Below are 12,720 nucleotides of genomic sequence, written 5' to 3' on the forward strand. Positions count from 1 at the left end.
ACCTGGTCCCAGGAAGACCATTACTGCAAGAAGTTCCCAGGAGGGAGGTGTGCGTGGTTTTCCTGAGGGGAGGGTCACCTTGAATAGCTGGCAGGCCGCGGCTGCAGCCTGCCTCTCAGCGTCAATCTTCTTGCTGCCATAGCCTTCTACCTCCACGCTCTTGGGCCACTTTATGTGGAGGGTGACTTTCTGAGGAAGAGAAGAGAGAATTAGAACCCTTGCCTCTCTGGACTACAAAAGTATTACAAATCACATGGAGAATCCACAGGAAAGCTACAGACCTCATGGCAGCAGGGCTGAGTGCAAGACAGAACCCCGACCCCATCATTAGCTCCTTGGAAGGCTCCAATCCCCCCCCGACCCCCACCAAGCCACTGTCCCACCTCAAGTTGCTTTGCTTCTTCAAAGTGCCATGTTCCAGCCAGAGGGCAAGGTGGAACCCACCCTTATTCTTAAAAATCTTCCTTCAGAATGGTTTGCCTGCATGCTTCCTGGTCCCAGGACCTACAAGACTCTGGGAGCAGGAATTATCATCAACTCTAATCCTCCACAGTTCCAGGAAGTTGAGGAGGGATCAGTACCAGGGCCCACTACAGTGGCCTGTCACACAAGATGAGAGAACGTCTCACTTCACTTGCCCATGTTTCCTTTCCCTAAACTAGACTCTTCTCCAGACCTAGCTTTGTTCTGAGGTTCTCTGCTGACCATTCTCAATTCAAAAAACCTACACTATGGCCTCCCTGTCGAGAAATCTGGGGGAGAAAAGGGCAGCTGGTTTCCTTCCTGAGACTCAGACCAAAGTGTTTTCCTGCCACCAGTTACCTTTTTCTTCGGTCCATTTGTGTGCACGTAGACCAATTTGTCTTTTGCATGTGAGATGCCAAGGGCTCTTCCAATCACACTGTTGAGAAGATTTTTGGGCTGTGGAAACTCTTTTAATAGGTCCCTAGAAGCTAAGAAAATAAGGACAAAGCATTATAGTTGTGTTGTTTTAAAAACTCTGTGGGGTATGTTTCAGGACAACCCTGGGCTGGATACTGAGGATGTTGGCTCGCAACCCCAAACCACCCAGGAGCATCTTAAAAAGGAGGGGCAAATGGCTTCAGGGTTTACAGGGGACAGTGGAGCTAGACCCACTGGACAAGCATCTCCTTGTGAAAGAGAAGGGCCAATGCCCCAAACACCAGAGGGGAACCAGCCAGCATCCTCTTCCTCATCCAAGCTCCTGACTTCACACATCAGCTATAGAAGCCTACATGGCAGCAACCCCCCATAACCTGATGTCTGAAAGCACTAAAGAGAAAAAACAAAACAAAACCAATCACACACACACACACACACACGCACAGGAGATCAAGACAGTGCAAGGCCCCTCCTCAAACAACAGATACACAGAAGGGAGGGAAGGCTGCAGTCTGAACACCAGGCCGCAGTTCTCAATCACCTCAGCACCCTGCCAAAGGCCTCCCCTTTCAGCCAGATTATGTGTAGGGACACTGATTAGAGACCTCCAGAGCTGAGCCACAGGCATGAGCTGATCCTCCAAGGAGTTCACTGCAGTGAACCAAGTGGAGGCAGGATGCATCAAACATCATGAGAGATACCTTACATTTATTTACTTGCACTCAGGATCAATCCCAGAGCACAAATGGGTGAGATGTCCACCTAGAGGCAGCTTGTGCCAAACAGAGGACTTAGAGAAACCATGAAGAATCCTGCTGAGAGTGGCTGAAAACAGAAGGAAGAGTCCCGAAGCACCACAGTGGACCTTCAAGAGATGCAGGGTCAGAGGAGATGGAAAGCTTTTTCATTCTCCACCCACAGTCTCTGGCTTATAATTCAGCTCCAGAAGATATTTTTGTAGGGCCTGTGTGTGTGTGTGTGTGTGTGTGTGTGTGTATACATATATGCACCTGTGCGCATCAATCGTAAGTCATGTGGGGAACGTCTTCACAGCCCTTCACACTGATCCCCACAGGACACACGAGAATGGCCGTGGCGTTGGGAAAGTCTCTGTGTTCTGAAAACACTCCTCCACAAGCTGTGCTGTAACTCTGCTGCCTGGGTTCAAACTGTTTCCCTGAAGCAGACTCCCCTGTCAACTGGCCAAGAGGGAAGATTCTGCCTGGCCCTATCTCCTTCTGAAGGATAACTCCTAAAACTACTGAGAATCAAGTAGCCAAGAAACAGTATGTAAGCAGACTCAAAGGGCTTCCATCCCACAGAAGGACCTAACTTTAAGTAGCCCACTAGACACATATAATATAGATGTGCAGTGGTACCCACTCCAGCTCTATGGAGAGGCAGAGGCTAGCGCACTCTCTGTCCATCCTTGATCGGCAGGGGTGCTCTTACTAGTTTCATTTCCTGCACTAATCAGGGGGCAAGCGCTGGGATCCACTTAGAGCAATCATTCTGTCTCTATTTCAGATCCTCAAGTCCCAGATGTATACTGAGCCTTCCCTTTTTCTTACAACGGGAAGGGTGTGCTTACCCGTGATGCTCTAACCCTAGACCGCCGACCTGGCAGGAACTGGACGTTCACCTGTTTTCCCGGCTCCCCCGTGGTACGCACCTCTCACCTACTGTTGCCAGGTGCAGGCGCTCCAGTCCCAGACCTCTGCGCTTGGGGTCCACTTGGACCTGAGCCACGCTGTTTTACAGCAGTTGGGCTGCGGCCCGCCACTGAATGGCTGTCTCAGCCATACCGAAGAGGGCCCGACCCCGGCCCGCGCCCCTAGCTCTGCCATCCCCAGGAGTCAAGGGCATCGCAGCCTGGCTGCCCCCGCCACTGCCCTCACCGTTCACCATGCTTCCATCGCCTTCCCCAGGCTCGCCTGGGGCCGCCTCGGCCTCGGCGGCCTCCTGGGTGCGGTCGTGGCGGGAGCAGCCTGTCGAGAGGCCGCGCGGGCGTCCCTGTCGCCCGATGGCGCGGGGACCCGACGGCCGCAGGCGCGGAGAGACGCCGGCGGCCAGCGCCATGAGTCTCCTGGCGGTCGCCATCTCGCTCCCGCCCGCCCCCGCGACTCCCGAGCCGGGCAGGGACCTGGCAGAAGGGCAGGAACGGGAGGCTCGGGCACCGCGCGCCCCCTGCCGGACGGGCGGACCCGGGACCGAGCCGATTTCACACTCCAGTCGACCGGTGGGCCGACTGGATCGGTCTGGGATCCTGCCGAAATCACTCCCCTAGTAAATCCAAACCCACAAACTCGTCATCTGAAGGCCGGAAGAGAGAGTGGGGTTTTTCGGGAAACAGGACAGGCTTAATGTCCACCCAAAGAAATGAAGTAGAAGTTCCCTCTGGGTCCCACCCAGTGCTGGTAGATCGCTTCTACTGTCCTGGCAAATTGGCTTGCACTCCAGCAGGCTGACTGTAAGATAGTGATTACTGCAAAGCCACCTCATTTAATGGCTTTTACAACTACTGAAGAATCTGGAACCAGGACAGGGAAGACCTCTTGAATACTAGCAAACCAGACTGAATCTCCAGAACAGGAGTGAAAGGTGAAAAATACCCGATTCAGACCCTGCGCCCAAGAACTGAGCTGGTGCAGCAGTGAAAGTCTGAAGCTGCTGCTGTTCTGCACGTGTGTGAAAGCCAGATGGGCTTCTGCCTCCAAACCACTGCCCCAGGGTTCCTCCAGGCTCATGCCTCTTCTTGCCTCTTCCCGCACTGAGGAGCAGGGTTTCGGGTCAGGTGCGAATCAGACTGAATCTGCTTTGTTGGGGCAGTGACAGCAAGGGCCTCAAGGTCCCTTGGAAGGAGGCCTTTGTAAGACGTTAGCAGTGCAGCTGGAGATAAGCTGGGGCGGGGGTGAGGGTTGTTTGTTGTTTGTTTGTTTGTTTTATAATTACAGATAAGATTCCCAGGATCCCCTGAAGAGCTTGTTGAAACATTACTGGGAGCCACCCTCCGCAGTTTCTTAGTCATTACCTCTGGAGCGGGGTCCAAGACCTGCATTTTTAACGAGTTTCCAGATAATACTGAGGTTGCCGGTCTGGGGTCACACTCAGAACCACTGGCCTATGACAAGTACATGGGATTTAAGTCCTAACACCTGGGCTCAGTTCCAAGTCTACCATTTGCCAGCTGTGAACCTTGGGCCATTTTATCACTGGGGGAAATGAGGACGAACCTGCTCTACTCACTTGGTATGGCTGTGGTTAAGATAAAATGGGGATGTTTGGAAGAGGGATTTACAAAGTGCTCTGACAGAGACGCCTCTGCTCTCTGAGGTCTGAGACAATGGGGGACAGGGCCTTCGGAAGCAGATCCAGGGCAGAAGGGGGCAGCTCTAACTCCTTTTCCTCCCTCCCCTCCTCAGTGTATAACCATAAAAGCAGGAAAAAGGGAAGGCGGCCCTGGTACCAATGGTTGACCTCACAAAGGGACATCATCATCCGTGTCAAACCCCTCTACCCCACATGATCCATCTAGGAATGGCAAGACCCTTGGAGCAAAAAATGATGCTACCAGAGCTTCGTGGCCAAGTGGCACTTTAATTTGCCAAAAGCTAAGGCAGCCACCCAGCTTCAGTAGTAGTTTTCAAGGGTTTTTAGCAGCCCAAATCCCCTCAAAAGAATCCAGAAGCTTAGCAAGTCAGGGAGTGGCAGCAGCAGGCAAGGCCAAATTCTGGAAACTATGGGATCTGAAAGCTGAAGGAGGCAACAGCCTAGACCTCACCTGGAAAGCAGGGCCGGGGCCCATCCTGTGTTTTAGGAAACCCTTAGAATAGCACTCTGCTCTGACAGTCACTTAAGCTGAGGTTGAAATGCTATGATTTCATGGATTTGCTTCCAGAGGGCACAAAGTGGAAAGGAAGATCGGCCATGAGCTTCTTCATTGTTCAAGCCAGGTACACAGGGATTCATCATACTGTTTTCTCTATTTTACAAAACATATCTCAAACAAATGTTTGAGATTTCATGTTAAAAAAAAAAGTCAGGTGATGGATGCCAACCAACTAGCTCCTTCTCTGGTAAGCTCTCTGCCCTCTTTTCCTATTTCATTTTATCCATCTGGGTTCTAATTGCTAGTGTCACCTTGAGCAAATATTTCACCTCCACAAACCTCACTGCCTTTTCCAAAATGAGGGCAACTCTTAGACCAGGTCGTGGAACCCCTCTGGTTCTGCGATCTCTCCGTTAGTCCAGAGCAGGGGTGGTCAAACTGTAATCTGCAGACCAAACCCACTCATTCCCTGTTGAGTTGTTATAAATGAAGCTTTATTGGAACATAGCCATGCTCACTCATTTCTGTATCATCTATTATTGCTTTCGTGCTATAATGACAGAGTTAAGTAGCTGCATGAGAAGCCATATGGCCTGCAAAGACTGGAATGTGTACTCTCTGACTTAAAGAAAGTTTGCCGACTCCTGCTTTAGAGGACCTTGAAGAAAATTAAAGGGGGTTCAGGCATGCCCCTGTTCCTTTCCACCAACATTAAGCCTTCTCTTCTACTGTCCATTCATTGGGAAGAGAAAGTTGACTCCTCTGCCTGTGAAAAAGGAGGGAAGTTCTGAAAAAAGGAAGGGTTAATTGGCTCAGAGATCTCTCCATTACTTCTGGATCAAGCACAACATCGGGTACTCAAAGTGCTAAATAGTGACATCTAGCAGCATGCACTTCAGGTTAAAAATCTGCTGAATACGCAGGAGGGGGATTTGAGGGTTCTAAACTTTGGCGGCCCCAGGAAAAAGCAACAGGAGGAAGCCCGAGATAGTCTGTACTTCGGGCAGACCAGAGAACTTCTGGAGGGAAAGCAGAGGGGCCACTGACATCTGTAAAAACTTGGGTTACTGTTCTGTCCACCTAGTCAGAGTTTGATATTTTATGGAGAGTCAAATGGCAAGAAATGGCCCATCGGTTTGGCAACAAGAAAGGTAATGGGACCTACAGGGGCTAGGGGACCACCCTGACCACCTTACCCATTCTCACAGCTTTCCCATCAATGTATGTAAAACCAGAGGGTCCCCTGAGGCACACCACCACACCAAGAGGTCTACACCAGGGAAAGGACAGGACCAGTACTGTGGTCTCCAGGATCCTGCCAGCAGGTGAGTTATTCTATGTCACTTTCCAGTGCTCTACATCCCAGATCTGTGTGGGTGAGAAAGATTCCCAGGGGAGGGGATGGGACAAGATTCTTAATTTATTCACCCCTGACTTTGAAACAAGGCCTTGGTAAGAGGTTGGTGGTCGAGTCAGGGGTAGATTGGGAAAGGAGGTGATATTTTTTTTCCAATTTCAAATCTGACTCGGATGGGCACTGTAACCTCTTTCAGTGGCCACCATTTTTCGAGCACTATTCTCCCATTCGAATACCAGAGAGACTCTTTCTGCCCCGCACTTCCTTCTTCAGGACAGAGGTACCAGCAAAGCCTCTAGGGAATTAGAGAGCATGGCAGAAAGGTCCAAGAGTCACGTGGACTAAGGGGTTGTTGCTCCCGTCACAAAGGAACAGAGGCAAGCACCCTTTCTAGCTTAAAAAAAAGAGAGAAAGGGAAGGCAAAGATGCACACACCCAGATGCCTTCTGGAGACGCAGCTGTGAGAAGACAATCAGGCTCGGGGTGGGGGATGTCCGTTCCTCCGGGGCGACAGTGCAGGGCCTGTTGGGCTGCCCCACGGGGAGCAGCTGCTGCTCCCAAGAGCAGTGGCCTTCTCCTCTGCGTGTGCTCCAGGAGGCACTGCCTAGTCATGCTGCCTGGTTAATCCCGACTAACCATCTGTAAGCTTAGCCAAAGCACATCTGACACTCTCAGAGCCACTCACCTGCCATGTTGGAAATGTTAACGTTCAGCCTTTTCGAGTTACAGGGCATTTTAAGAAAGAAAGAAAAAAGGGCAATCAACTCTTGTTTTGGCAACGGTAGGGGGTGGCATTTCTCTAACACCTAAGTCAAACGGTCAGAGGGGCCGGAAGGACTGATTTCTACACTGCTGTCTGTAGTCAGGGCCAGCGCAGCAGGGGGGCGGTGTGTGTAGAAACCGTGTGGGCACATAGCAGCGTGCGCTGCAGAACCGGAGGTGCTGGGTGCTCCCCACACCCTTCCTGAGCTCTTGACCCTCAAAGCACTTTACAGACAGAGCCTCAAGGGGACATGCTGTCTTCACAGAAGGCAAAGACTCTAAGAACTGTAGTAGCGTCCTTCCACTAAAAACCTGAGGGAGCGGCGTGAACAGGCAGCCAGTGGAGCTGGGAAGAGAGCTGTTGGGCCAGGAGCACTGGTCTCAGCAGACCTGGAGAAGATTTTGAGTCTGAGGGGAGAGAAGAGACACTCACAGGCAGAGACGCCTCCCTGGGTCCTGTGACTGGCCCTGCCCTGGGTGCCAGTGGGTTCTGAGGTGAGCGGTCACCTGTGTGGGGGCTCTGACATTCTCCCCAATCAAAGGGAGAGCTACCTTGCCAAACAGCCCGAGAGACAGAGCTGAAGGTCAGTAAAGTGCTTTGAGGTGCCGGAGGAGGTAGATGGTGATCTGTCAGGCGTCCCCAAAGCCTCCAGATGGGGGGCACTGGGTCGAGCCGGGCTCTTTGCTCTGGCCCTGCTACGAGCGCCCTGCGTCTTCTGAGACACCTGAGCCGAGACTGCCTAGAAGGTCCAAGCCCCCTGCGTCTCCGCCCTGGAGCCAGACACCCAGGCGGAGCCTGGGCTTTATCCCTGGTCACACGAGGAGGGTCTGAGCCAAGTGGCCGAGCATCCTGAAATAACCCAGACCTTTCCGAATGATGTCTCCCTGAGGGCAGCAAGAGCTCTGCTAACCCCGCTCCTCCTCACTCCCCTTCCAGAGGCCTACGGCCCTGGCACCCAGGCTCCCTGTGCCGCCCGCCTCCCCGCAGGCCCTGGACCCAGCTGGTGCTGGAGACACGGCTCCTCCCTTACCTCGAGAGATGGTCCCTCCAGGGGCAGGGTTGACACACATGGGTGGAAGACGGGGTGGGGGAAGTTTGCACTGACGCTGCCTGTGCTGGGCCCGATCTGGGGAAAGAGAGAGGGCATCAGGGTGACGAGGTCTCACCCCTCACCGTACAGACCCCTGCAATGACTCACCCCAGAGCACCCAGGAGGCGCTCTGGGCAACAGGGCGGCACCTGGAGCCAGTCACAGGTTCTGAGAAACAGTGCCACCAATACCGCTCAGAAAGAAGGCAGTTGTTTCATAGACACAGATGGGACACATGACAGCCTCCGTTTCCCTTTGTCCCTCAAGGAAGCCCTCAAACTGCCCTAGTTCTTTCAGCTACCCTCCTTGAGTATAATGCCCATCCCATAAGCTTCTCCACAGTCTCACGGTACCAAGCAAATCGGCCAGGTTCTTCCACTTATCTGTCTTCCACTTATGGAAACTATCCCTGCATCTGCTATAGGCTCTCCGCACGAGCCACCGGATCTCAAATTGCTCTCTCTCTCCAAATTGGGGAGAGAAGGGACTTCTTGACTGCTGGTGTCCTCCCCAAGAGCCAGTACCAGATCCGCACTTTCTAGTCTTCTCTTTCTTGAAGTTAATGATTTACCATTCCAAATATTTCCATTCACTTGGGAGACTAAATACTGCCCACCAGTGACCTATAAAGTACATTTTTAGGAAGTTCCAAAATTTTGATATACACGAACTAAAATTAAAATGCTCACTGAGCATTCCACAGGAAGGTGGACATCGATGGCTAAAGAAGGTGTAAGGTCTTTAAAACCACGTATGCGGTGACAACATCAGAGAACACCGGTGTGGGGAGAAAGGTGCATGAGCTCTCTGCTCTCTGCCCCACATGTTTTGCTGTAATAAATGCGGGAGGAGAGGAGCCAGGAGAGACAGTCACACACACTCTACCCACTTGAGAAACAACCCACCGTGCAAAAATGATGCCCCTTTCTGTCATGCAAATTAGCTCATACATGATTGGTAAATGTGGGGGAATGACATCAGTGAAACCTAAGAACCTTTGGTTCAGATCTAATTCTTCTAAGGCAAAGGAACTGAAAGGTGGGAGTGGAATGATCATTTTCAACAGGAAAAGAAAAAGGCCCTTCAGCTTTATTTTTTAAAAATTAAAGTCAAGTGCCTGTAGGGGATTGAGGTGGTAGACACACGGGTGCTCACTATACAACTGCCTCGACATTTCAGTATTTCTGAAACTTTTTCATAATCCAGTGTTGAGGGAACCACAGACTTGCACTCAGGGTCCCCTCCCCCACATTCCCAGTAGCACTGTCTGCGTCAGGGCGGCCGCGGGCTCAGGACTCCACCTCCGCTGGTGCTGTCTCAGCAGCTGCCAGCTCCGCCCCCTTAGAAGGCTCCTTGTACATTTTCTGTATCACACTAAGCCGCCTGCCTCGGTGGGCCAAAGCTCCTTCCCAGTCGCCCATGACAATTTTTGTCATATCCTGGTCATAAAGTTGCCAGTGTATTGCCTCAACTCTATTTCTGCCATAAGCCCTCTTAGAACATTATATATAGGTGTGTGATTTTGCGGAAAACATAGATGGTGTTACAGCAGAAGTTCTGTTACTTCTGGAACCAAGTGCCTAAGATCAAGGTTTATCTTGGAATTAATTCTGGCTCTGCCTTGAAGCTAAGGTTGTAAACGACCAGCTGAATCTTTCCTTTCCTGATTGAGGAAGGTCTTCATTCATATCCAAGGGTGCTGGCTTGGGAAAAAAAAAAGAATACGTGATTTGATGATTATTTTATTCCATTAAGCGTTTCCAGTAACCGAGGGAAGGTTGTTACAGTTCCACAACAACATCACAGAGCCCTCTTCTGACCACTGGAGCTGGAGGAAAATTGCACATTCTTGAGGTTGATATGGTATTTTTCAAAGTTCTGTGTGGACTATAAAAGAAAGACTCAGCTTGCTCTTTGTGGCCTGATTCTGATGGCATTACAGCTGAGAGACAAGAAAACTGTGAAGATGCTGGCAAAGGTAATAACAGGTTAGTTACCAGGCACACAAGTTTTCTAGTTGGCAGACGCTGGCAGCTCTGTTTAATTACATAATAGGAAAGATGGTAGCCACAAGACCCAGGGGGCCACTGTCCACAACGCTGCAGAGAATTGCTAGGGCCATTACCTTCAAACCATAAAAAGGCCCACCTCATCAAGAACATAAACCCCTGAGTACCAGAAATCATCTCTGAAACACAACTATCTCCACCCTAGTGGCCTGTACAGCAGGTGCTCAATTTTGCAGCCATACAGCACACTGCATATTGAAGCAAGGCTGTTACTCTCTAGAAAAACATGAGCTATATGGCTGTTACCCCAAATAGATCAACTTACTCACATTTATCAAATGCCTGCCAACCTATGGCTAAGGGCCGGGGACAGACTACAGCCAAGAGCTTTTCATATATCACCTCTATCTTCACTGCACCCCTAAAGGTAGGGAAACAGGTAAGTTAACACCTCGTTAGTGGTAATGGGGACCAAACTGGAACCCTAGCCAGTTTGACTCAACCTTTATACCATGTTAACATTTTCTCTCAAGATTCATAATGCCTTAGGGAGCTCATAATTGCACCACGAGGAACAAAGAAACACAGAAAAACTCCCTAGGAGATAAAGAAGTGCTATACAACAATAAGTGTCATAAGGCTGGGTGTGTGTGTGCTAAGTCGCTCAATCATGTGTGACTTTTTGCAACCCCGTGGACTGTAGCCCACCAGGTTTCTCTGTCCATGGGATTTCCCAGGCAAGAATACTGGAGTGGGTTGCCATGCCCTTCTCTGGGGGATGTTCCCGACCCAGGAATCAAAACTGTGTCTCTTTCATCTCCTGCATTGGCAGGTGGGTTCCTTACCACTAGTGCCAACTGGGAAGCCCGTCATGACCAACTGTCAAGGTCATGATGCAAACCAAAAATTTAGAGCCACATTCAGAAGACAGGAGAAGCATTCAGCCTTACAGCCATGAAAAGAGAGGTGTGCCTGAAGGAAAATATTCAAATAAGGGACTCTTTCTGATTAATGGTTTTCCTGGAGACCTTCAAGCATAAGACAGCTCTTGGTAAAAATACTAAACTGTGTGGAAAGCAAGGCCCCAAATTCAGACTGTGTCTGATTATTATGTCCTCAAACTACTTAATACCATGGATTTGTGAATTTACCAGGTGTCAGGCACTGTTCTAAGCTCTTTATACATATTAACTCATCTGATCCTTAGAACAACTCTATGACCACTTAGATAGTGCAGAAGGAGGCACAGCGAGGCTTGGTCTCCACCCAAGCCTCCTCGGCCAGTGAGACACAGAAGTGCGATGTAAATTGGGCATCGGGGTCGGTAGCTTTGGCTCAGTCAGGTTCTGCTGCTTCCCACTAAGATGAGTGCTAACAGTGTCAGCCTGATGGAAAACCTCTTGAACAAATCAATTTCCAGCCTAGAAAGTGAAGTCGAAAAGGCTGGAAAGGAATTTTTGCCCTGAAACTCTCTCATCTGGTACCATTTCCCTATCACAGTGAGGAGGATGAGGACTCTAATTTTATTGGGCTGTCCATCTCTTTAAGAAATCAGTACTGTTAATTCAGACACTCCCACCAGGAGAGAACCCATTTTCGTCCAACTGTTACAAGTGGGTGGACATCAACACCCACTGATGAGGAGATAAACACAGAGCAATTAAATGTACTTAATTTTCAGCTCAAAATGTGCTTGCTGTCCACACTCAAGTTCAGTGTTTTCCTATTAGACACAGTTAACCGACACAACGAGGAAGACAAAAATTAGTTTTTTCATGAAGTATGAAAACAGATGGAACGGCTGAAAACAAACAAGGAGACAGGAAGAGGTGGCTCTGAGACCTGGAGCATCCAGCCTCCTTTTGGCCCCATTCAGTGGGCAACAGAGGGTACCACCTGGCCAAGGTTTTCCAGGCTTCCAGGGACACAAATCGGAGAGGAGACACAACTGGGAGCATCTTTTTCATCAGCAGTTATGGATGGCCTGCTATGGTTCTCATTTGTCAAATATGTACAGATAGGAGGCTCATGGTCAGCTTTAATACAGGTGACAGACGTTGTACTCCTTATTCCCTTAAAGGAGAAAAGTCACGCTCCTGTCTAAGATATACAATGCCTTCGCGATCCGGTGCCTTGAATCTTCACCAGCTACACCACTTTCTACAAGAAGCTCTGGAACATTGTCCTCTCGCCCTGCCATGGCTCAACTCTTCTACTGCGTATGCAACCCTCTCACCCCAGCTGCTGGAGGGCACTGATTTCAAGTCTTGCAGCAATTTCTCTAACCACTAATATAAAACAATGACTCAATCCACTTCCACCAGCTTTTACTGAGGTCTATTACGTGCAAAACGCTATGCCACGTACTATGGATGATCAGAGGCCCTGGGTGCAGGGAGCTTCTAATCTAGTGAGTCAATGAGTGGTTCAGACAGAGGATGCATGAGAAAGTACAGAGGTGGTGCTGAGGAAATCAGAAAGGAGAGAGATTGTTTTTGGTTGATATAATTAAGAAAGGTTCACAGAGGAAATGGTGTAAAACACTGGCCTAGAAAAACAGTTGCATTTCAGTAAGCGGTGAATATGCACCAGAGGGATTTTCACAGGCTTCACAGCTGCCCATCACCGGGAAGACAGGTGTGAGGCCACAAGTGCAGTCACATCCTTACCTTTTCTGAATGAGTCCAGGCTGAACATTTCTGGCCAGGAGGGAAGGCTGGAATCCTAAGAAGGAGGGCCAAAAAAAAAGTGGTTAACATTTTCGGTTCA

The 12,720-nt window shown here is 50.0% G+C and overlaps 1 protein-coding gene and 1 long non-coding RNA gene across 10 annotated transcripts in view; both read right to left on the reverse strand.

Moving 5' to 3' along the window:
- The window catches only part of DHX30 (DExH-box helicase 30), a 28,410-nt gene that overhangs the window by 11,848 nt on the left and 3,842 nt on the right, over window positions 1-12,720 (reverse strand). For 4 of the 9 annotated variants that reach the window (XM_061128715.1, XM_061128714.1, XM_061128717.1 and 1 more), the window contains 5 exons: window positions 12,621-12,675; window positions 7,883-7,978; window positions 6,775-6,803; window positions 823-953; window positions 79-189 (listed from right to left, as the gene is read on the reverse strand). In XM_061128715.1, the coding sequence (XP_060984698.1) occupies window positions 79-189; window positions 823-953; window positions 6,775-6,803; window positions 7,883-7,978; window positions 12,621-12,675 (422 nt within the window). Of the gene's footprint in view, window positions 1-78; window positions 190-822; window positions 954-2,801; window positions 3,019-6,774; window positions 6,804-7,882; window positions 7,979-12,620; window positions 12,676-12,720 lie in introns of those variants that run through there. The other 5 variants (XM_061128719.1, XM_061128720.1, XM_061128723.1 and 2 more) reach the window with 2 other exon arrangements.
- LOC133045995 (uncharacterized) lies at window positions 4,481-6,766 on the reverse strand. The gene is made up of 2 exons (XR_009690386.1): window positions 6,525-6,766; window positions 4,481-5,498 (listed from the first exon to the last, which is right to left on the reverse strand). It is a non-coding gene; the product is annotated as an uncharacterized LOC133045995 (long non-coding RNA).

Source organism: Dama dama, chromosome 24, assembly GCF_033118175.1.
Source record: "Dama dama isolate Ldn47 chromosome 24, ASM3311817v1, whole genome shotgun sequence".
Classification (NCBI taxonomy): domain Eukaryota; kingdom Metazoa; phylum Chordata; class Mammalia; order Artiodactyla; family Cervidae; genus Dama; species Dama dama.